Source organism: Perognathus longimembris, chromosome 1, assembly GCF_023159225.1.
Source record: "Perognathus longimembris pacificus isolate PPM17 chromosome 1, ASM2315922v1, whole genome shotgun sequence".
NCBI classification, from domain to species: Eukaryota; Metazoa; Chordata; class Mammalia; order Rodentia; family Heteromyidae; genus Perognathus; species Perognathus longimembris.
The window spans coordinates 53,583,077-53,608,168 of record NC_063161.1 but is presented as its reverse complement, the minus strand read 5'-3'; the positions used below and the strand labels follow the sequence as shown (position 1 = coordinate 53,608,168).

Here is a 25,092-nt window from a genome sequence, read left to right as displayed (position 1 = left end):
ATCACCAATAGAATTAAAGGAAAACTTAGGATAATGAATTGCATTTTTATTCTCCAAAACTATGTAATGATACAGATTGTTTTAGGTTTTTGTGTCCTTCTCAATAACTTAATTTCTTTTGAAGAAAATGCCTATTAAATTATTTGACATGTCATGGTAAATGATACGTATTATAGTGAGAAATATAGATAAAGCATGTATGTCTATTCCTTTATCATTGAATGTCTTTGTGAATTTTAGGTAGCCCTGGTTTACCCCAACAATGATCCAGTCATGTTTATGGTTGCTTTTTATGGATGCCTCCTGGCAGAAGTGATTCCAGTGCCTATAGAGGTACCTCTCACCAGAAAGGTAACATTGCTAAATAAAGAGGAATGTAGTATGATGTGACACAGTGTGGACATCGGTTGCTTTGGGGTTTGAGGTTTGCCAGTACAAAGGTTTGAAGTCTTGGAAAATAGGGTCTTGTGTTCATATGACTTGCTTGCTTGGTACTCCACCTCTTAAGTCACACCTGCACCCCAGCTGCTTGCTGGTTATTTTGAAGATGGATTCTCAAGAGATATGTCAGGCTGGCTGTGAACCTTGGTCCTTGAACTTCAGCTTCCTTAGTAGGATTATAGGAATGAGCCATTGGTGCCTGGCTCACGCATTGTTTCTTATTGGATCAATTAACCCAGTCACCACATTAGAAACAATACAACAATTTTGTGAACTACTCAGCTTCACTTTCTATAAGTTGTAGAAAAATTATTTAATACATACAAATTATATTTCCAGCTATGACAGAATTTTTGTAGTATTGTATAAAAAAAAATTTAAAAAAAAAGCCAGGTGCTGGTGGCTCATGCCTATAATCCTAGCTACTCAGGGAGCTGAGATCTGAGGATTGTAGCTTGAAGCCAGGCAGGGTAGGAAAGTCTGTGAGACTCTTATCTCCAATAAACGACTACTACTACTACTACTAAAAAAAGAGACACCAGAAGTGGTGCTGTGGCTCAAATGGTAGAGTGCTAGTCTTGAGCAAAACAAAGCCAAGGACAATGACCAGATCCTGAGTTCAAGCTCCAGAACCAGGGGGGGGAAATCATGAGTAAGCAAGAGCACAAGGGCCTGAGTTCAAGTTCCAGTATTGGCACCAAAAATAATGATAATAATAATAAAATATCATGGAGATATATTTGAGTTCTAAGTCATCATCATCACAATTTTGAAGAGCCAGGTGTGGTAGCTCATGACTGAAATCTTAGCTGCTCAAGAGGCAAAGATTGGGAGGATTGATGTTTGAGGTCACTTTGGTCAGAAAATTTACAAGATTTCATCTCACCTAATAGTTGAGTGTGAGAGTACATGCCTGTCATCCCAGCTATAAGGGAGGCATAAATTGAAGGACTCTGGCTCAGCTCAAACATAGGAAAATATGCAAGACTATGTTTGAAAAAACACCAAAGCAGAAAGAGTTGGGAAGGGTTATGGCTCAATTGGTAGAATACCTACTTAGCAAGTACAAGCCCTTGAGTTCAAACTCCAGTGCGGCACACATACATACATGTATCACTCATTTCAGATACTTACTGTTATTTTTTCTTTTGCCAGTCCTGGGGCTTGAACTCGGGGCCTGAGGACTATCCCTGGCTTCTTTTTGCTCAAGGCTAGCACTCTACCACTTGAGCCACAGCACCACTTCCAGCCTTTTCTGTTTATGTGGTGCTGGGGAATTGAACCCAGGCCTTCATGCATGCTAGGCAAGCACTCTACCACTAACCCACATTCCCAGCCCCCAGATACTTATTTTTAAATAAGACAATACCCTTTAATTTTATCACATGACCTAGCATTGCCATTAAGTGGGAGGTTGATGCAATGATGGCATTTAACTTCTATGGATTAAAGGATTGTACTTGGACAGCACATCAGTGCTATTGAATGAAAATGATATAACACATTTCCAGGTCTTACCCAGTGATTTCTCCAGGAGCTATTCTCCCTAGTTTTCTCATGCAATTTATGACACAGAGTTAATGTCCCAAACAAGGATGATGTAGATTGTCATTTTATAAGAAAAAAATGTTTTTGAAAAGGATAGAAGACAAATGACTGACTGGCCTGAAGTCCTAGTTGATGATAATTACTCTGTTATAGAATTCTTCTTAATATTAACAGTATTTGTGTGGTTTTGTAGTGATACTTTCAAAAGTATTTGTTAGGGTTCATAGTGATTTTTAAAATTACATTTAAAGAGGAACCTTTGTGGGTTTTTTTCTTTTTTTTCTGCTGCTTTTGTAAAGTTGAAATCTGCCTCAATATAGAATAATAAAAGGAATTTGTGGGGGCTGGGAATGTGGCTTAGTGGTTGAGTACTTGCCTAGTATGCATAAAGCCCTGGGTTTGATTCCTCAGCACCACATAAACAGAAAAAAGCTGGAAGTGGCACTGTTGCTCAAGTGGTGGATTGCTAGCCTTGAGCAAAAATAGGAAGCCCTGAGTTCAAACTCAAGAACTGGCAAAAAAAAAAAAAAAAGGAATATGTAGATTTTATATAACCACTGAACATTTGGACATCTTTTGATATCCATTTGCATTATTATTTAATTCTGGCCTGAATTGCTTTGTTCTTAGTCATGGGGGTAGGGCTTAGAGAAGACATCCAAACCATGTTAGAATTTATTTCATTTGCTTAAAACTACTATAAAAGGGAGTCACTGTTGACCCTTGAATAAAATTGTCACATTCGGCTAGTTGGATGCATAACTAGCAAACTCAGGTTAATAAAATACTAGATTTGAACTTAGGAAATGATTATAGAAATTGTTTGGATGATCATGTTGTCTCTGGATTGTAACATTGCCAGGAACCTGTGGGGCTCCATGGCTTCTGTCACACAAGTGCCAGAGCATTACTTGGTGGTGGGTTGGGGCATGGCTGTGCTCACATTCACTCCCGTGCCGTGCTCATTCTTTTCTCCACAGGATGCCGGAGGTCAGCAGATTGGCTTCTTGTTAGGAAGCTGTGGCATTGCCTTAGCTCTTACTAGTGAAGTTTGTCTAAAGGGACTGCCCAAAACTCAGAATGGAGAAATTGTGCAATTTAAAGGTGAGTAGTATTTATACCGAAATTATCAGTTAAAACTGAGTTCTTTGATTAGCATTTTACTTTATTAACAATTGTATATATAAAACATACAGAATATAGTCGGGCACTGGTGGCTTACATTCTTACCAAGTAAATACCATAGTTATTGTCCCTTTTTTGTGTGCCTGTCCTAGAGCTTGAACTCAGGGCCTGTGTACTGTCACTGAGCTTATTTGCTCAAAGCTTTACCACTTGCAGCTTTTTGGTAATAAATCACAGATGTGAGCCACCAGCACCCAGCTGGTTTTCCCCCTTTTCTTTTTTTGCCAGTCCTGGGGCTTGAACTCAGGGCGTGAGCACTGTCCCTGGCCTCTTTGCTCAAGGCCAGCACTCTACCACTTGAGCCACAGCTCCACTTCTGGCTTGTTCTATATATGTGGGGCTGGGGAATCGGACCCAGGGCTTCATATATGTGAGCCGAGCACTCTACCACTAGGCCATATTCCCAGCCTAGGTTTTCCCCATTTTTATAGGTGAGGAAACTGAAAAAAAAAAAAAAAAGTTAACTAATGTGCCTGAAGTCCCAACTAATAAGGGACAGAGCAGTCACTGTGTTTGCTCCCACAGCTGACACCCTTAAACTTTATGCTAGTGGGTTCAATAAAGCTACTACCACTTTACAATAAAACTAGTGCTTCCTACTTCAGTGAACTCCACTGCCAAATGGGTCTCTCAGTTGTTGAAGCAATGTCAAACCTGGAGTTAGAATGTACTTTTTTTTTTCCTTTGGTCAGTTGTGGGGCTTGAACTGAAGGCCTGGATGTTATCCCTGAGCTCTTTTACTCAAGCTTAGCACTGTACCACTTTGAGACACAGCTCCACTTCTGATTTTCTGATGATTAATTGGAGATAAGAGTTTCACTGATATTTATGCCCAGGCTGACTTTAAACTGTGATCCTCAGATCTCAACTTCCAGAATAGCTAGGATTATAGGCATGAGCCACCAGCGCCCAGCTCCAGAATGTACTTTTGAAAGAATGTATAATTATCTGGTGATTTCTCAATGAACCTAATAAAATTTTGAAGTATCTTATTGATGATAAAATGATCTTTGCTCTCCTGAATTTTATAATGACAAACCCAATGTGATCTTCTGTGATAACTTATGTAATTCATTGTTACTTTGGGTTTGATTTAGGTTGGCCTCGACTCAAGTGGGTTGTAACAGATTCCAAGTACCTTTCAAAGCCACCTAAAGACTGGCAGCCCCACATCTCACCCGCCGGTACCGAGCCAGCTTACATTGAGGTGTGTCCTGAGTCTACCCATGTTTTCTGACTCCTGTAACCTTCGGAGTAGACCTCCTATTCTAATTATTTTTTATCATAACTATTCATTCAAGAGAAAGATAGCAAGGAAACTTAACCTTTATGTAAAAATGTAACAAAAGATTTCAGAGTAATACAAAGGTTTAAGAAATGACTTATTGTTAGAGAAATGTCTCCACTGCTCTTACATGTGTTTTGGGACAAGGGAATAGAGAACTGAGGAAGGAAAGTAGTTGTGTTTGAAGAAAATAAGCTAAACAGATGGAAAATAAACAGCAGGAAGAAACAACTGGAAAGTTTGACATTGTACGGCAGTATATGAACTTGACTGATCTGGCCATGGAATTAGGTCTTTCTGTGTACCGAGTCCTTCCTTCCTTCCTCCCTCCCTCCCTCCCTCCCTCCCTCTCTCGTTTATTTATTTAGGTATTTATTTATTTAGGTATTTGTTTATTTATTTATTTATGCCAGTCCTGGGGCTTGAACTCTCGGCCTAGGTGCTGTTTCTGAGCTTCTTTCGCTCAAGGAGAGTGACCTACCACTTGAGCCACTTACAGCTTTTTTGAGTAGTTTACTGGAGATAAGAGTCTGATGAGTTAACTATACAGGCTGGCTTTGAAACTCAATCCTCAGATCTCAGCCTCCTGGGTAACTAGGATTACAGATGTGAGCCACCGGCTCCAAGAACTCCCTTTAAATGCTTTCAATATAATACCACATTTAGTCCTCATAAGAACTGGGAAGTTTGGGCCAGTAAATCTGCTATGTATATGAGCCTAGAAAAACAAGTTAAGGGCTGAGAATGTGGCCTAGTGGTAGAGTGCTTTCCTACCATGCATGAAGCCCTGGGTTCAATTCCTCAGTACCACATACACAGAAAAAGCCAGAAATGACACTGTGACTCAAGTGATAGAGTGCTAGCCTTGAGCAAAAAGAAGCCAGGGACAGTGCTCAGACCCAGGACTGGCCAAAAGAAAAACTTAAAAGTCAATACCTCACAAATGGTAGAGCAAAGACTCAAACTCAGGTTCTCTGACTCTGAAGAAGTACCCTTTGCCCTTCTGCATAATACTTTAGATATATGCTCTCCAGGTGTTTACTAAATTAATGAATAAACAATCAAATTTAAAAAATAACGTGGGGTACAGAAATCAGCAACTATGAACTCTGTTGTGAAAGGAAGTGTCAGTAACTTCAAATAACTTGGCCTGTAAAAGGAAGAGAATGGGCAATAGTTTTGAAAGGTGGTGGAGATGACTCCATGTTCATTACAAAGAGGATTGTTTCAAAAGATAGAAGAAATCTGAGTATGTTTAAAAGACAAGTACAACAATGCAATCCTCAGATCCCAGCCTCCTGAATTACAAGAGTGAGCCACCAGCAGCCAGCTAAGAATACATTTTTGTAAAAAGATTTATATAGATTAACTGTTTATAAAAAGAAAACCGGCTTTTACAGTTACCCAAGTGACTTAAGCTGTAGGAAGAGAAGGAAGTGGATGGGGTTGAAAATAGACAGAACTTAGTAGACTCTAATGGTAGCGAAGACAAGAAGAGTTTCTGGGCTAGAAGAATAATTTATGGTACAATACATACCTAGGGCCCTGAGAAATAGAAAGCTGCAAGTTGTCAGAAATTCAATACCCAGAGCTGGGAATGTGGCCTAGTGGTAGGGTGCTTGCTTCATATACATAAAGCCCTGAGTTCTATTCTTCAGCACCATATAAGCAGAAAAAGCTGGAAATGGTGCTGTGGCTCAAGTGGTAGAGTGCTAACTTTGAGCAAAAGGAAGCCAGGGACAGTGCTCAGGCCCTGAGGTCAAGCCCCCACCCAAGACTGGCGTACACACACACCAAAAAAACACAAAAGAAAAGAAAAGAAGGGAAGGAGGGAGGGAGAGACGGAGGGAGGAAGAAAAAAAGATATGCAGTACCCAGATGTAGAAAGGTGAAAGAAGAGAAAGAAAAACAGGAGAACCAACATTTAAGGGATGACCAGAGATGGTAAGGGAACAACAGGAGGAGACCAACAGAGAAAGAGAAACTAAGAGAGAAAAGATATCACAAAAGCTAATGACAAGCCAGGCACGGGTGGCTCACTCCTGTAATCCTACTTTCTGAGGAGGCCAAGATTTGAGAATCATGGTTCAAAGCCAGCCTGGGTAGGAAAGCCTGTGAGACTCTTATCTCCAATAAACTACTCAGAAAAGGCCAGAAGTGGCGCTGTGGCTCAAGTGGTAGAGCACTAGCCTTGAGTCCAAAGAGCCTTAGGGACAGTGCCCGGGCCCTGAGTTCAAGCCCCAGGACTGCCCCTCCGCCCCCCCCCCCAAAAAAAAGCCAATGAAAGAGAAAACTATAAGAAAATGATGTAATTAAATATTATGGCAAAGTCTGGTTACCTAAATTTGCAAAACATCCTTTTGAATTAACTATCAAAAAGCTGATGATCTCAGTTTAAAAAAAAAAAAGGCAACTCAAATGGAACATGGCTTATAAAGGCAAAGTGGAAAGATTTGTAGGAATGAATAGGCTATTCATTTCTAGGTCTTCCCCTGGGTGCTCCTAATGGACAGGAAATACTGTATTGTTTTGGTAATGATACTAGATTTTGAATCAGGGCCCTTGCTCATGCTAGGTAAGCACCCTACCCCCAGGTTTAAGGGACCTTGTCACACTCCTTCAATTCTGTAGTGTTTTGCTGGGCATGTATAGTCAGCCTCTAAACATAGGTTCCACATCTGAGGAGTAAACCAACTGCAGTTCAAAAATATAAAAAAAATTTTTGAGCCCATACAAATTTTTTTCTGTCATTCTCTAATCACTACAGCATGACAATCATTTACATAGCACCAACATCACACTAGTTACAAGTAACTTAAAGATGGTTGAAAGTCTAGAGGAAGATGTATATAGGTTATACGCAAATACTATGCTGTTGTTTTTTTTTTTTTTAATATGAAAAACAGCAGATTTGCTATTCTGGGGAAGGGAGGTAACCCAGAGCCAATCACTGCATATCAAGGAATGACCTTCCAGTACTAATGAATGCCCCTCAAGTAACTTGTTCTAGCTTTTTTAGCAGGAGCATCACACTGAAAAATAAACTTTGTCTTTTTTTCCCCCCAGTTCTGGGGCTTGAACTCAGGGCTTGAGCACTGTCCTGGCTTCTTTTTGCTCAAGGCTAGCACTCTGCCACTTGAGCCACAGTGTCACTTATGGCCATTTTCTATATATGTGGTGCTGGGAAATCGAACTCAGGGCTTCATGTGTACGAGGCAAGCACTCTACCACTAGGCCATATTCCCAGGCCTAAACTTTGTCTTTTCACTCATTCTTTTGTTGAGCTTTGTTGTCCTCCAGCCTTACTTCTATGTGATTGCAGTTCAGGATCCTAGTACATAGCTTTTAGGTACTAATATTCAACATGTAAAATCCAGCCCACTCTGTTCATTTGAAGTTTTATTTTTGGATTCCAAGTTTGTTGTTTGAAATAACCCATTTATTGTCTTTCTTATATATTTTTTGTTTTATTTTTCTAGTATAAAACAAGCAAAGAAGGGAGTGTGATGGGAGTTACGGTGTCTCGGCTTGCAATGTTGTCTCACTGCCAAGCTCTGTCACAGGCCTGCAATTATTCTGAAGGTCAGACCTCATCCCGTGACTGCCCTCATTGTGAGCCTCCCATCCGTGTTACTGTGAGCAGAATGCTCAGTGATTGGGTTCCATTTAATGACCAAATTCAGAGGGAAGTGCTCCAAGACACATTCTTGGCTTGCTTTTGTTTTCTTCATTTTTCACAAGTATGCTGTAATTTAAAGGAACTAAAATCTAGGCAAACCAAATATGTAAAGCATGATTTTTTACAGTACAGAAATAGAAAACCCTAATGAAAACCATGTGTTTATTAACTATGGGGTCTTAGGTAACTCCATCTTTATACGTATAGAGAGCTACCTGCTATAGATAATTAGAGTCAAAGAAACTCAGCTACCAGGTGCCTGGTGTGCACAGCTATAATCTCAGAATTTCAGTTCCCAGTCTTTTGGGGGATCCTGAGTTTGAGGCCCACCTGGACTATATATAGCAAGACCTTGTTCCCCTCCACTATCCTGAGAGAAAAAAAGCTATCAAAAAGTGTAAATGGAAACACAAGAAAAGTATTCAGTACTGCCAAACTTCAGATCTGTGGATATATATTGGATAATGACTGTGGATTTTTGGTTTTGAGATTGGGTCTGGCTGTGTTGCCCAGCTGGCCTTCAACTCCTGGGCCTCCTGACTCAGTCCCCTCAATTGTTGGAATTACAAGAACGAACCACCAAACTTAGAATGGTTTTTGCGACATTATTTTTTTAGCATTTCATTTTCCTGTTGTAAAGTAAAACAATATTTATTTCAAGATAGCATACTTGACTTGTTTAAAAATATATATGTATATTTGTATGTATATATATTTCATCTATATATATGAAATCAAAATGCCCCAAAGTAGATTCTGTTATTAAATGCAAAACATATAGATACAAAGTTTGTATATAATTTATTTATTAATTAAACAAATTGTATATAATTTTTTGTTATGTTAAATATATTTAGATGTATATAAGTATATAGACAACTTATTAGTTATAGGCCAAATGCTTTATGAAGAAGTATAATTTTTTTTTTTTTTTGCCAGTCCTGGGGCTTGGACTCAGGGCCTGAGCACTGTCCCTGGCCTCTTTGCTCAAGGCTAGCACTCTACCACTTGAGCCACAGCGCCACTTCTGGCCATTTTCTATATATGTGGTGCTGAGGAATCGAACCTAGGGCTTCATGTATGGGAGGCAAGCACTCTTGCCACTAGGCCATAATTCCCAGCCCAAGAAGTATAATTTTTTTTTTTTTTTTTTTTGGCCAGTCCTGGGCCTTGGACTCAGGGCCTGAGCACTGTCCCTGGCTTCTTCCCGCTCAAGGCTAGCACTCTGCCACCTGAGCCACAGCCCCTCTTCTGGCCGTTTTCCATATATGTGGTGCTGGGGAATTGAACCGAGAGCTTCATGTGTAGGAGGCAAACAGTCTTGCCACTAGGCCATATTCCCAGCCCAGAAGCATAATTTTTTACACAAATTATTAACCAAAAGACCCTGTTTGAGAGCTCTTAATCATTTTTCTGAAAGCATCAAATCATTTGCTTAGTAGAGGCAGGCAATGTCATTATTCTTGCTATTTAATACTAACAATGATTTCCTATTGTTTCAGGAGAAACGGTAGTAAATGTTTTAGACTTTAAGAAGGATGCTGGCCTGTGGCATGGCATGTTTGCGGTAAGCTATTCAGGCCTTTAATATTAATTGTGCTTAAGATTACATCAGTGTGTTTGTTACTAGTATATCTTTCAGTGATTGTTTGAACTTGAAGCCCCAAAATATCAATAACATTTTTCTAGAGGCCATCTAACATTTCCCTTGGACAAAATGTATTGGATGACTGCCATGCAAATGTTACATGCTTGCAACTAAAGGAGAAAATGACAAGGTAGATGAAGGTAGGTAGTGTAATGGAGGGAGAAGCAACGTGCTACGACATGCTATTAGAGAAAGGATGCTTTCTTTGGAATATATCAATGCTCTGGTATCAAGGCAGTTTTTGTTTTGGTTTTTTTTTTGTTAGGTTTTTTTTTTTTGCCAGTCATGGGGCTTGAATTCAGGGCCTGGGTTCTGTCCCTGAGCCTCTTCGTGCCCAAAGCTAGTGCTCTGCCACTTGGGCCACAGTGCCATATTTGGCTTTTTCTGAGTAGTTTATTGGAGATAAGAGTCTCAAGGACTTTCCTGCCCAGCCTGGCTCTGAACTATGATCCTCAGATCTCAGCCTCTTGAGTAGCTAGGATTACAGGTGTGAGCACAGTTTCCAGAGTGGCCAGTCTACATATCCAGGCTTGTTTACTCTAGTAGGCTAGCTCTTTGTAGGTAAAAATATCTTGGATATGTCTCATTTGGGTGGTAGAATGGTACCAAATTTCATAATTGACAACTCTCTTAGCTTTATCTAACCAAACACATACCAGGTCTGTGTAGACCACCTGTGAACAATAGGGGAACTGATTTCTCACTTTGTAATGCTCAGACTTTCTGGAAAGTCAGAGCCTGATGAGAGCACTGGTTAGTTGGAGAGCAACTGGCAACGTTAACATTTAAATGTATCTGCCCTGGAACCCAGCATTGCTACTTTTCTCTCTCTGCTCTAGAAAAATGCCTGTATATGAATCCAAGGAAAAGAGTACAGACAGATTCCTTCAAACATTGTTTGTAATAGTAAAAACTTGTCACTAAGAAGGAAATGCCTAAACAGATTTTGATAATAGTAATGGATACTGTGCAGCCATTCAAAGAGAATTACAGCTCTCTTATTCAAAGGTTCATCGATTCATCTCTTAGCAATGAAAGAAAGCAAGTTATAGATATTTCTATACTATATTGCCTTTCATAGAAAAATGCTTGTTATATTTCTATGTAAATGCTTTGCAGAAAGATTGGAAGGATATGTACCAAGTTCATAATTGTGATTATCTCTGGGGGAGAGAGGAGGGAACCAAGTTAGAGAGTAGATTTCAAAGGAACTTCTACTCTGTCATTAGTATATCAGAGGTGTTTCTCAGAGAATATATATTTGGGGTTAGGAATATGGCTTAGCGGTGTTTGTCTAGCGTGCATGAAGCCCTGGGTTTAATTCCTCAGTACCACATAAACAGAAAAAGCTGGAAGTGGCGCTGGGGCTCAAGTGGTAGAGTGCTAGCCTTGAGCAAAATTAAGCCAGGGACATTGCTCAGGCCCTGAGTCCTAAGCCCCAGGACTGGCCAAAAAAAAAAAAAAGTATATATTTGAATGATACTTATATAAAATTGTTTAAAGAATCATTTCAGTTTTAAAGTGCTAAATATGTATTTAGGTTTTTAAAACATTTTTATTTTTATGGCAAAGGTGATATACAGAGAAGTTACAGTTAGGTAAATCAGGTAATGACTACATTTCTTTTTGAACAGTGTCACCTTTCCCTTGCTCTCTCCCAGTTTTTCCCTCCTGTCCCCACCCACAAGTTGTATAGTTCATTTTCAACATAGTGCACCGAAAGGGTGGGACAAAGGATGAACAAATGTAGCAATGATACTTACTAGACACTATAAATTTAGTGTTGGTTGTCTTCTTTCTTTGCTTTTCAGAATGTAATGAATAAGATGCATACAGTCAGTGTGCCCTACTCTGTCATGAAGACCTGTCCTCTATCTTGGGTCCAAAGAGTACATACCCACAAAGGTAATCTTGCCCAGCAACCAAGGTTTAACTATGGGACTGTCCGAAATAAGATTTTAGGGGTTTTCAAATGGCCCTTGTTAGAAATAGATTTCTTTGCCATGGTGGCTTAGGAACTTTTAGAGTTCAAGTTACTGTAGAAATAGGTAAGCTGCCTGTTTTATCTCACTGATGCCCTTTCTTATGAAGTGAGATGAATCTCCTGAATCTGAGGTCAGAATTAGATTTATTAAGTACAGTGGTGTGCAGAGCTTTGTAGATAGAGGTAGCAGAGAGCAAACAATTAGATATCCAGTCAGTTGTCTGAATGAGGTGCTTTCTTCCTCTGAGCACAATCTCTGTGTTTTTATCACAGAATACTAAACACTGACCAAACTTAGCATATATATATATGTTTGTGTATGTATATATGTGTGTTAACTTTATCCCTCTTGAACTTACAGCCAAAGTAGCATTAGTGAAATGTCGGGATCTGCACTGGGCCATGATGGCTCATCGGGACCAAAGGGATGTGAGCCTGAGTTCTCTCCGAATGTTGATTGTAACTGATGGAGCTAACCCCTGTGAGTATTTATGCAGTGTGGAGCCAGAATATCTTTTCATTTGGTGCCTTAGGTGTTTTGCCCTTTTTCTGAGTTGTTTTTTTTTAAACATCTATGTTGATAGATAATTCACATACCATAAAACTTAACCATTTTGCTGGGCAATGGTAGCTCATACCTGACATCCTAGCTACTCAGGAGGCTGATATCTGAGGATTGTGGTTCAAAGCCAGCCTAGGCAGGAAATTCCATGAGACTCTTAGCTCCAGTTAACCACCAGAAACCTGGAAGTGGAGCTGTGACTCAAAGTGGTAGAGTACTAGCCTTGAGCAAAAGGAGCTCAAGGATAGCACTCAGGCACTGAGTTCAAGCCTTGTAACCAACCAAAAAAAAAAAAAAAAAGAAGAAGAAGAAAAATTTACCTAACTTACCCAACCATTTAAAGTGTGTAATTTAAAATATTTTTGTATTACCCTAAAAAGATATCATAGGCCCATTATCAGTCACTCTCGCTTCTCCCTGTTGTCTCCAGCTTTAGGCAGCTATGGATCTACTTCTTGTCTCTAGATTTGCCTGCTTTGGTTTTTTTTGTGTGATTACAGTCATACTCTATGTATTCTTAATAATGTTTTCAAGGAACCAATACTTTTCTTTCCTTGCCAAACATATCTTGATGGGTTTGTAAGCCATTTTTAAACCTTTGGTTCTTTTTCTCTTCTTGGGACAAAGGCCTTGAACTGTTATAGTCCTACTGTTCCAGCCTCCTGAGTACTAAAATTACAGGCATGCATCACCATTCCCAGCAACATATAAAGTTAAAAAAAAAAAAAATTCTTGGCTGGGGTTATGGCCTAGTGGTAAGAGCGCTTGCCTCATATACTTGAAGCCCTGGGTTCGATTCCCCAGCACCACATATACAGAAAATGGCCAGAAGTGGCGCTGTGACTCAGTGGCAGAGTGCTAGCCTTGAGCAAAAAGAAGCCAGGGACAGTGCTCAGGCCCTGAGTCCAAGCCCCAGGACTGGCAAAAAAAAAAAAAAAAAAAAAAAAAAAAAATTCTCTTTGCTTATTTATACCCTCTTTGGATTATGTGACTGTTCGAATTCCTTAGATGAAAAGACCAGATACAAAATGGCTTGAGGCAACCAAAGGTATGAGTTTTATGTAAATTCCCCTAAATAACAAAATAATAATAATAACCTAGAGATCTTTCTGTGTTACCTGGTTTTCTCTATAAGCACCAAAATCCTGGTCCTCTACACAGTGGAGTTAGGTAGACAGTTAGATACTATGTTCTTTATGTAAAGTGCACACAGACAAGGTTGACCTTAATAAGAAACAGTCAAAAAGTACCACACAGAAGGTGGAACTAAGCCAAGGTTTCACCGGGCTGCTACAGCAGTCACTGCAGGAAGAATTGCTGAATTACAAAGTGGCTGGATATTGCCTGTGGTGTTGTTGCCTCTGATATTGATCTCTCAGTTTGGATACCATAGCTTTATTTCAAGTTATACCTTTAAATAGTGTCAGTGACCTTTCATGGGCTCGATGGACATACATTCATCTTTAAAATGTAGCAAGCCACCTTGTAGGCATAGTAAACTATTGGTGTGGAATGAATATGGCACCATGTGAGTTCCCCTGACACACAGGCATATATATCAGCTTCTCGACCCCTTACAAGTTTCCAGCAGTGATGAAAATTACAATTTCAGCTTTCACGTTGGTCTGTTCCAACTCCTTAGGGTCTGTGTCATCCTGTGATGCCTTCCTGAGTCTGTTCCAAAGCCATGGACTGAAACCTGAGGCCATCTGTCCATGTGCTACATCTTCTGAAGCCATGACTGTAGCGATTCGCAGGTACCGTTCACAACACAAGGTCCTCTTGAAATATGTTAGAGTTTGGATGAAATATGCAATTTTTGCTTCATAAACCTAAAAGTTAAAAGAACCTTGCAAAATAGTTTCAAGTATCTGATTATTCCTTCTCTTACCCAGAATAAACTACAATTTTACTTTCTTTTTCTTTTTTGTTTTTTTTTTGGCTGAGGGTGGGGGCGGTGTGTGCCAAAACTAGGGCTTGTACTCAGGGCCTGGTCTGTGCCTGAGTGTTTTTGCTCAAGGCTAACACCTACCACTTGAGCCAAAGCCCCAGTTCTGGCTTTTTTTTTTTTTTTCTTAATTGGAAATGAGAGTCTCATGAATCATGAACTTTCCTGCCTAGGCTAGCTTTAAACTTCAATCCTCAGATCTCAGCCTCCTGGATAGCTAGGATTATCAGTGTGAGCCACTGGCACCTGGCACTTTTATTTATTTTTATTAAAAAAATTTTTTTAGCAGTCCTGGGGCTTGAACTCGGGCCTGGGCACTGTCCCTGAGCTTCTTTTGCTCAAGGCACTTGAGCACCTACCACTTGAGCCACAGTGCCACTTCTGGCTTTTTCTGTTTATGTGGTACTGAAGAATGAAACCCAGGGCTTCATGCCTGCTAGGCAAGCACTCTACCACTAAGACACATTCCCAGCCCAACTTGAATTATTCTTATCATATTTGTGAATTTTTTTGTATTGCTTTGTATTTCCAAATCCTTGGTTAACAAATTAGAAATAGGCTGACTCTAGCTGGCTCACTTCTGTAAGCTTAGCTACTCAGGAGGCTGAGTTCTGAGGACTGAGTTCCAAAGCTAAGCCTGGGCAGACAAATCCAAAAGACTATTATCTCCAATTCACTAGCAAAAAAAAAAAAAAAAGCCAGAAGTGGAGTTATGGCTCAAATGGTAAAGCACTAGCCTTGAACAAGAAAAGCGAAGTACCAGAGGCTATGAGTTCAAGCCCTAGTACTAGCACCAAAAAGAAAAAAGGAGTTGGCTGGATGTATGAATTTGATTAGTTTGATTTATTTTTAGTAGAGAAAATGGAGATGTCTTTTGAATTGTAGTCAGGAAGTTTGTATTTTTACATATTAATGCTTTTTTCTTGATATCATTTAGTTTGCCAGACTTGATTATTTTTATTTGTTTGTTTTGTTTCTCTTTTCAGGCCTGGAGTACCTGGGGCTCCTTTGCCAGGAAGGGCCATTCTCTCAATGAATGGATTGAGCTATGGAGTCATCCGAGTCAATACTGAAGATAAAAATTCAGCCCTAACAGTCCAGGATGTAGGACATGTAATGCCTGGTGGTAAGTGATTGGAAGCACTACTTAGGTCTTCATAAAGATATGTCATCAGAAATAGTAGGGCCAGGGCTGTAACTTAGGGTGACATAGTGATAGCACGCCCATTTAGCATGTACAGAGCTCTGGGTTTGATCCCCAGCATTGCCAGAAAAAAAAACAAAGGAAAAAAAAACAAAGAGAAGAGATGAGGAGAAGGATTAGAGAGCCTGGTAAAATTGGAGATCCAAATCCAGGAATGATGATGATGATGATGATGATGATGATGGTGATGATGATGATGATGATGATGATGATGATGATTTTGAGGGGCTTGAACTCAGGGCCTGAGCACTGGCCCTGGCTTCTTTTGCTCAAGGCTAGCGCTCTACCACTTGAGCCACAGTGACACTTCAGGCTTTTTCTGTTTTTGAGGTACTGAGGAATTGAACCCAAGGCTTCATGCATACTAGGGAAGCACTCTACTGCTAAGCCACATTTCTAGCCCCAATCCAGGAATTCTTAAATTCAATACTTAGTCACATAATTTCTCTAAGCCATTCTTAATGGTTGAGTGTAATTATGCTAACTATACTATATGGGTTATCAACTGTGAAGGCTTCAATTGTGCTTCTTCATATAAAGTTAAGTACCTGAGTAATACCAAAGTTATATGCTTTTCACTGTAATTGCCAACCCATTGTGGTTGTCAGAAATTTAGGGCACCAGTCAAACTCCAGTGACTCACACCTGTAATCCTAAGTACTTGAGAGGCTGAGAATATTGGAGACAATACTGAAGACTTCAGAATATCAAAGTTTAAGACCAGCCTATGCAAAAAAGTTCAGTAGACTCCTTCTTAGCCAATAGCTGGAAAACTGTATCTGGCACATACTTGTCATCCAGCTTTAATGGGAACCCTAAAAGAGGCAGATTGTGCCTCAGAAGGGAGCTCCTACCTCAAAAATAACCAGCACAAAAAGGACTAGAAGTGTGACTCAGTGGTAGAGCACCCACCTAGCAAATGAGAGACCTTGGTTTCAAACTCCAATACCAGGGAGAGAGAATGAACAAAGGAAGAAGAGGGAGCAGAGAAAGAGGAGGAAAGGAAGAGGAGTGAGGGAGAGGAGAGGAGGAGGAACACACTGCCTTCATGAGGGTTGAATTTACCTTGCCTAGGAATAACACCCAGTTCATCTAGGCTTTTCTTTACATTTGCAATCATTTTTAAATTACTGTCATTAAAGCCTTAAATTTCAAGTACACCCAAATAGTTCAGATTTCTTTTCAGGATTCCTATGTAGTATTCTGGAAATGCAAAGTTATCTTGGGTTCAAAGGGTAAATCTTCTCTTTTACTGGGGTTCTCTAGACTCTGTCTTCCCTGTGTTTTCCATGCATTAGGCATGATGTGCATTGTGAAACCAGACGGGCCTCCCCAGCTCTGCAAGACAGATGAAATTGGAGAAATATGTGTTAGTTCCAGAACTGGAGGCATGATGTACTTTGGGCTTGCTGGTGTGACGAAAAATACATTTGAGGTAAGTGATATTAACATTTCACAGTGAAACTGTTTGGTGAGGTCAAATGTTACTAGGCAGATCTGCTGGCTGATAGGATACAGCATAATCTAGTGGCTGAGAATCTATCCTCTGGGACTAATGGCCTAAGATTAAACCCTGACCTTGGGTGCACTGTGTAGCTTTCCATAACCTTAATTTCTTCCTCTTAAAATGAGAGTAAGAATCTAGTGGGCGGCAGGAGGATCTTGAATTTAAGGCCGACCTGGGCAAAGTTAGTAAGAGCCTATTTAAAAAAACAAAATATAAGCAGAATGGCTGGAGACATGGCTCATGTGGTAGAGTGTTTAACTAGCATGTGTGAGGTTCTGGGTTCAATCCCCAGTACTGAGAGAAAAACCAAACAAAATACTTACTATCTGGGTAGGTAGACACATACCTATAATTCCTGTACTCAGAAGGTAAGGCAGGAGGATTACAAATTGCAAGCCAACTTGCATAGTGAAACCTTGTCTCAAAGCTAAATAAACCAAATTTGAATGAATGAATGTAAAAACAGTAGCCACCTCCCAGGGCCATTGTGAAGACCAAATGAGCTAATGTTTATTAAGGGCTTAGAGCACCTCTTGGCATCTCTTAGAAAGTATTGTTGTATCCGTAAACAAAGAGAAAGATGACTTACAATTTTTTTTTTTTTAGTCAGTCCTGGGGCTTGAAACTCAGGGCCTGAGCACTGTCTCTAGCTTCTTTTTGCTCAAGGCTAGCATTCTACCACTTGAGCCACAGCACCACTTCCAGCCTTTTCTGTTTATGTGATACTGAGGAATGGAACCCAGGGCTTTGTGCATGCTAGGCAAGCACTCTACCACTAGACCACATTCCCAGCCCCTTACAAAAATTTATGATAGTGAATTTGACATAGTTTGAGCTTTATAAATTCAAAATTTTAATTTTGACAGTATATTTGCAGTGGCTTATGCTATACCAAATCACTAATAAAAATTGAAGGACTGTGTCCTTGCAGGGCTTATGCTTCTGATCTTTCAGTCACAGATACTTACTTACCAAGCCCCTCTGTACCAGCACTGTGTGGGTGCTGGGGCAGCACTTGCATTCTAGTGGAGCCAGCCTGTACTTAGCTCAGCACCACATTACTCTTCTTCAGGCAGTTCTGCCTCCAAAGCCAAGTTGTAATTAGAAGTTGGCCTGACTGCCTGGAAATCAGAACAGGTGTACTTAATTGTCTGAATTTCATCATTGGGATTACCTGCTCAAAGTACCTTTTAGTACTAGAGAATTTTGGTTGATGGGTTCTAACCCATTATGCTAGACAGAGCTCACATGAACACTGCTGGTTTTCAGGTCTTTGCACTTTTTCTATAACATAGAGGATGGTCCAGACACCTTAGCACCAACAGCTTCTGGCACATAGGAAGCTGTGTAAGTCTTGTGTGTCCCTTTTGAGAAGGATTGCATACAGTTATGTACTTACAGGCATCATTAGTGAATGTGTAGCATATCTGTAGCATATCTGTTGGGTAGCATATCTGTTTTAATCGTATGGTGCCTGAATAGAGATAAGAACTCCTGGGTTGTCTGTCCATTTTTGTGCATACATAACACACTGCAAATCATTAATTTATTACTGTTATCATCATTTGGGCTGCCTGCAAAGGTTGTGCCCAGTTCACTGTTATAGGAGGGGACATTCATAAACTCTTCAGGTATATGTCCCCCCTCCCCTGCTCAGTCTCTTTACTTGCACTAACTCTCGAATACATAGATATTTTAAATCTTGCCACATTTCTCTTCTTTTTTTCTTTCCTTTTTTTTTTTTTTGCCATGCTTGTGATTAAATTTAAGACTTCATGTTAAACATGTACTGTTCCACTAAGTTATATCCCCAGCCCCTATTCCTCTTGTGTTTAAGTGCTTAGACTGCATGTGTTTCCAGTGCCTATAATTTTCTTCAAGGACTTTGCCTCACTAGAAACAAGGTCTTTAAGCATTGGTTGTAGTTGTTTGAAGCCAGATTGTCTTCAAACTCATTAGCCTCCTCCTGCCTTACCCTCTTGAATTGCTGAAACAGCTACATGCCACCACACCCAGCTTCCAGCAGTATTTGAAGATAATACTTTATTATAATCTTCCATACAAGGCAGTTGCCTACCCAAGACTCTCAGGCTTAACTTCAAACTGTTCAGTCCAAGCAATGAAGACATTTTGAAATGTCCAATATAAATATAATACTAGCAAAGTAGAGTGAAAATCCTACCCAAGAAAGGAAAATAAACCAAAAAACTATGTCCTTGGTTTTGTAAATTAATGTTTCTGGTATTTATATGTAAATCCTAAGAGATTTAAATTTTTTTAAAAAAAAAATTGAATCCTGGGCTGGGAATATGGCCTAGTGGCAAGAGTGCTTGCCTTGTATACATGAGGCCCTGGGTTCGATTCCTCAGCACCACATATACAGAAAATGGCCAGAAGGGGTGCTGTGGCTCAAGTGGCAGAGTGCTAGCCTTGAGCAAAAAAGAAGCCAGGGACAGTGCTCAGGCCCTGAGTTCATGGCCTAGGACTGGCCAAAAAAAAATTTGAATCCTGAGAGAGTTTCCCTAAGTAGTTAACATTTCACTAAGACCAAAGATCTAGTAATGGTTTGTCAGAAAATAAAAGTGCAGTCAAAAATTCAGTGTAGGGATAAGAATGTGGCTTAGTGATAGAGTGCTTGCCTAGCATGCATGAAGCCCTGGGTTCGATTCCTCAGCACCACATAAACAGAAAAGGCCAGAAGTGGCACTGTGGCTCAAGTTGGCAGAGTGCTAGCCTTGAGCAAAAAGAAGCCAGGGACAGTGCTCAGGCCCTGAGTCCAAGCCCCAGAACTGGCAAAAAAAAAAAAAAAATTGGAAGGGGGTGTTTTGATAGGTTGGAAGGGATGGCTGAAAATGTAGAAAAGGGTAACCTTGTTTAAGAAACATTGAATTGAATGGCAATCCCTTTGTTTAGCTACTTAAAGATAATAAAAATGTTTTAAAATAATAAACTATTTCAAAAAGGAAAGTATTGGTCTTGGAGCTGAGGCTGGAGTAGTGAGCCCCAGCCTTGAGCAGAAAGCCTAATGAGACTATGAGGCCCCAAGTTCAAGGCCCAATACCTGTATCCTCTTCCCCCCCCCAAAAAAAGTTTTAAAATTAGCTACTGAGAGAAAGAGTTCATGAATGTGTGAGAAGCAAAAGCCAGTTTCCCATCTTGCCATGCTCCCTGTTTAACCTGAGGCAAGTGATACTCTCATTGCCTCACCTTCCCACCTGCAAAATGGAAGTGATAGCCTCTTTTGTGTGATTGACTTGAAACCATTTCATGTGATTAACTGAAACAAGTAGGTATTTAATTTTTAATAAAAATCAAAGGTGAAAAATCTGTGAGTAAAAACAAGAGATTCCTATGATGAGCCACTCTTAGAAGAAAAACAAGCAGCCAGTGTTAAAGTAAAAGAAATTTAACCAAATTATTAATAAGAAAATGCAATTAAAGTCACAGTGAGCTTTTGTGCCCACCAAATTGGCAGTCTGGAAGTAGAGTAATACTATGATAATAATTAATGGGCATTCTAATATAGCATTGGTAGAGCCTAAATTGATCAAACAATTTTGCAGGATTATTAAAATTGAAAAGAAGCATCATGCTCTGTATAGGTGAATAAACAATATACCACAATAGTCACTAAAACACTTTGGTAATAGTACAAATTTGGAATGATCAGCCATAAAGAGTAGTACATTCTAGTAGCTACTGTTCCCTAAAAACTGAAGCTGTGCCAGTCACTGAAAATTTGTTTATGTTCCTTTAGTCTTTACTACAAGCCTGGGAGAGAGGTTGAGAGCTTAATTTAATGGCTAGAGAAAAAAAACAAAAACAAAACTGAGGTGCAGAAAAGCCCAGGAATTTGTCCAAAGTACACCTGACTCCTCATACACACAGAGTCAGGAGTGGCCACAGGAACTCCTATGCCTCTAAGAGTCTGGATGCACAGTTTCTCAAAAAAGTGGACTGGGTGAACTTCTTACAAAATCTAAAGTGGAGCCTAGATATATGAAAAAGCGTAAGAGTAAAATCAGTACCTACAATATGATATTTTTAAAACACTCAGTATATAGAGTGTTTTTTAAGTTCAAAGAGATAAATTGTAAATGTTTGTCACTTAAGGGATATTATTATTAGATTATGTGTTAGTTTTCCAACAAGCATATATCACTTTGCAGTTTTTTTTAAATCAGATACATTTTTTAAGAAGAAAGAAAAATTGTTCGCTCTTGTTGTCTTTCAGGTAATTCCAGTGAATTCCGCAGGCTCTCCTGTAGGAGATGTGCCATTCATCCGTTCAGGACTGCTGGGATTTGTGGGGCCAGTAAGTGTTGCTTTCATGTTCATTTTGACACATCTGATCTAAATACTTGGACTTTAATTTACCACAGAAGTTTGGTCCAAGAATCATTTAGAGCAGTTCTTTCAAGAATACCATAAAATGAATTGTTGTTTCTTTCACACGGTTCATTTAATTCCTTCAGACTAATACATTATTTTTTTTAATTTTTCATAACTTTTTACTAATTTTTGATACCTTTTTTTTTAGGCCTGTCCTGGAGCTTGAAATCAGGGTCTGAGCACTGTCCCTGGTTTCTTTTTTATTTATTATTATTTTTTTATTTTTTTTTTTTTGGCCATTCCTGGAGCTTGGAGTCAGGGCCTGAGCACTGTCCCTGGCTTCTTCTTGCTCAAGGCTAGCACTCTGCCACTTGAGCCATAGCGCCACTTCTGGCCGTTTTCCATATATGTGATGCTGAGGAATCGAACCTAGGGCTTCATGTATATGAGGCAAGCATTCTTGCCACTAGGCCATACCCTCAGCTCCCCCCCCTTGTTTTTGGCCATTCCTGGGGCTTGGACTCAGGCCTGAGCACTGTCCCTGGCTTCCTTTTGCTCAAGGCTAGCACTTGAGCCACAGCGCCACTTCTGGCCTTTTCTATATATGTGGTGCTGAGGAATAGAACGCAGGGCTTCATGTATACAAGGCAAGCACTCTACTACTAGGCCATATTCCCAGCCCCTGCTACTTTCATTTGATTTGGCTAACATGTTGTTGCTGTAAGTTAAAAGAGTTCTGGAAAAAGTTATCTTCAATTGCAAAGGGAAGGCCTTGTATTTGATGTGCAAAACATTTTTACACAAGTCATCAACACTGTATATGACAGTAATTTCTTTGAAGATGATTTATCATTCAGCAAATGGTATTTAAAAAGCCAACTAGAACCCACAAAGTCTTTTCCAAAGGGCTCCTAGTGATCCTGAGATGCCTAGTGATCCTGAGGCACACACAGATGGCAACAAGGCAGTGGGAGTTGGGATTTTATTTTGTAAGTAATAGGTAGTCCTTATCCTAGTTGATTCCCTATTCCTCCATCTATCTCTGGTTACCTCCTACATCCTCTTTCTTCATAGCTTAGCTTACATAAGAAAGCATCTAATTTTACTTCATTCCTCCTCTACTATTTATGGGAACTGGGAGAATGCAGAGGTCTAAGAGAGTCACTCTCTTAGCAGGGTAATATATAAGCTACTGTGTTGACTTTACTCAGAAACAAAGAATTTTCAGACTCATTTTTCTGCTCTACTATTAAGCTTTAGGATAGGGCTCTAGCCATCACATCTGCATTCCAAAGCACAGAAGGAAAAGTAGATCTTGCTCTCTCAAGAAAAATTCTCTGAAATTCCTAAGCATTTCTTCCTGTGTCTCATTGATCTGAACTAATCCCATGGACACACCTAACTGTAAGGAAGGCCTTTGTTCAGTCATGCCCAGCTGAATAGAAAGAAATGGAGAAATAGGCATTGGAGGCCTGACAATGACTGGCTCTCCTCTGGTGTCTGGGATGGTCTGATAGCTTCTTGGGCGTAGAGATTGTGAGCCCAGTCACTATATGGTATTTTAAGTGACATTCATGTGGAGATAACTATTAGATTGTTGATATATGTAAGTGACTAAAAACATAGAAAATCAATGAGAAATAATCTAATTTACTGCTGGGAAGGGTATACAAGGATGCTTTAGGAATTCGGTAGCAGTTTTTGTGCTACTTTGTTATGTTGCTGAGAAAGAAAGCCTCCTCAGTGTTCCTTAGATCTTTACTTAATAGCCTGATTCTAATAGAAACATTAGATTTATGAACCTAAAACATACCATAATATTTTAATATGTGAAGTTATTTACTTAATGAAACTGTTTTAACCCCTTATGTTGTAAACAAGTTAACATTTTTCTCCCTTTCATTCAGCCCTTGGAAAGATAAAAAAGATGCATTAATACGTGCTTGTGGCTAGGAAAATACACTTGTGTGGAGTCCTCATTGCTTGCTTGCTTTCTACTTTCTTTTTTTCTTTCCTTCATCCTTCCTTTCTCTTTCTTTTTTTTGCCAGTCCTGGGCCTTGGACTCAGGGCCTGAGCACTGTCCCTGGCTTCTTTTTGCTCAAGGCTAGCACTCTGCCACTTGAGCCACAGCGCCACTTCTGGACATTTTCTGAATATGTAGTACTGGGGAATTGAACCTAGGGCTTCATGTATTTGAGGCAAGCACTCTTGCCAGTAGGCCACATCCCCAGCCCCCATCCTTTCTCTTTCTTTTTTTGTGCCAGTCCTGGGGCTTTAACTCAGGGCCTGGACACAGTACTTGAGTTTCCCTCCCCCCCCCCCTACTAATTTCAGAAATGTTAAGGTATGAAACAGTTTCTTTAAAGTCATATAATAGGAAGTTGTACTGTGCCTCAAAGTGGTAAAGCGCTAGCTTTGAGCAAAAGAGTTGTATAACATGTGACATTATTTTCTTTCATACCTTTTTTGTGCTGGTCCTGGGGCTTGAATTTGGGGCCTGGATGTTGTCCCTGAGCCTCTTTTGCCCGAAGCTAAGTGCTCTACCACTTGAGCCACATTGCCACTTCCAGCTTTTTTAGTAGTTTAATAGAGATAAGAGTCTCATAGACTTTCTTGGCCAAGTTGGCTTCAAACCATTATCCTCAGAGCCCAGCTGTCTCTCTCTCTCTCTCTCTCTCTCTCTCTCTCACACACACACACACACACACACACACACACACACTCACACACACACACACACATTTTTATTTTTTCCCTAGTCCTGGGGTTTGAAATCAGGGTCAGGGTACTGTCTCTGAACTTCTTTTACCCAAGGCTAGCACTCTACCACTTGAGCCACTTCTAGCCTTTTCTGTGTATGTGGTACTGAGGAATGGAACCCATGGCTTCATACATTCTAGGCAAGCACTCTACCACTAAGCCACATTCCCAGCCCTGCCCCAATTTTTTTATAATATTTTTTGGTGGGAGTATTGGTAGTTGAACCCAGGTCTCTGCACATGCTGGACAAACACTTTTTTTTTTTTTTTCTCCAGGTCCTGGGGCTTGGATTCAGGACCTGAGCACTATCACTGAGCTTTAGTGCTCAAGGCTAGCCTCTACCCACTTGAGCCATAGCTCTACTTCCAGCTTTTTGCTAGTTAATTGAATGGAGTTAGTACTCTCACAGACTTTCCTGCCCAGCTGGCTTTGAATCTTTTTGTTTGTTTGTTTGTTTGTTTTTGTTTTTTTTGGCCAGTCCTGGGCCTTGGACTCAGGGCCTGAGCACTGTCCCTGGCTTCCTTTTGCTCAAGGCTAGCACTCTGCCACTTGAGCCACAGTGCCACTTCTGGCCATTTTCTGTATATGTGGTGCTGGGGAATCGAACCCAGGGCCTCATGTATATGAGGCAAGCACTCTTGCCACTAGGCCATATCCCCAGCCCCTGGCTTTGAATCTTGATCCTCAGATCTCAGCTTCCTGAGTAGCTAGGATTATAGGAGTAAGCCATTGGTACCCAGCTAGATAACCTTGCTTCCCTTCCTCCTTCCCTCCCTTCAGATGAGATTTACTTCAAAGCAAGAAGTATGTCTATCTTACTGTTTAAACCATAAAAACTCAAAGTAAATCATTGTTACCATTTCAGGGTAGCTTGGTATTCGTGGTTGGAAAAATGGATGGATTGCTCATGGTTAGTGGTCGAAGACATAATGCTGATGACATTGTTGCTACTGGCTTGGCTGTTGAGTCTATAAAGACGGTGTATAGAGGAAGGTGAGTGGTTGGAAT

General features: G+C 40.1%; 1 protein-coding gene across 4 annotated transcripts in view; it reads left to right on the top strand.

Moving 5' to 3' along the window:
- Nucleotides 1–25,092, top strand: part of Dip2b (disco interacting protein 2 homolog B) — a 237,333-nt gene that overhangs the window by 162,485 nt on the left and 49,756 nt on the right. For all 4 annotated transcript variants that reach the window (XM_048364373.1, XM_048364381.1, XM_048364358.1 and 1 more), the window contains 12 exons: nt 241–351; nt 2,970–3,093; nt 4,272–4,381; nt 7,939–8,041; nt 9,641–9,705; nt 11,598–11,691; nt 12,132–12,251; nt 13,975–14,089; nt 15,267–15,406; nt 16,783–16,919; nt 21,226–21,306; nt 24,950–25,077. In XM_048364373.1, coding sequence (XP_048220330.1) covers nt 241–351; nt 2,970–3,093; nt 4,272–4,381; nt 7,939–8,041; nt 9,641–9,705; nt 11,598–11,691; nt 12,132–12,251; nt 13,975–14,089; nt 15,267–15,406; nt 16,783–16,919; nt 21,226–21,306; nt 24,950–25,077 — 1,328 coding nt within the window. The remainder of the gene's footprint in view (nt 1–240; nt 352–2,969; nt 3,094–4,271; nt 4,382–7,938; nt 8,042–9,640; nt 9,706–11,597; nt 11,692–12,131; nt 12,252–13,974; nt 14,090–15,266; nt 15,407–16,782; nt 16,920–21,225; nt 21,307–24,949; nt 25,078–25,092) is intronic.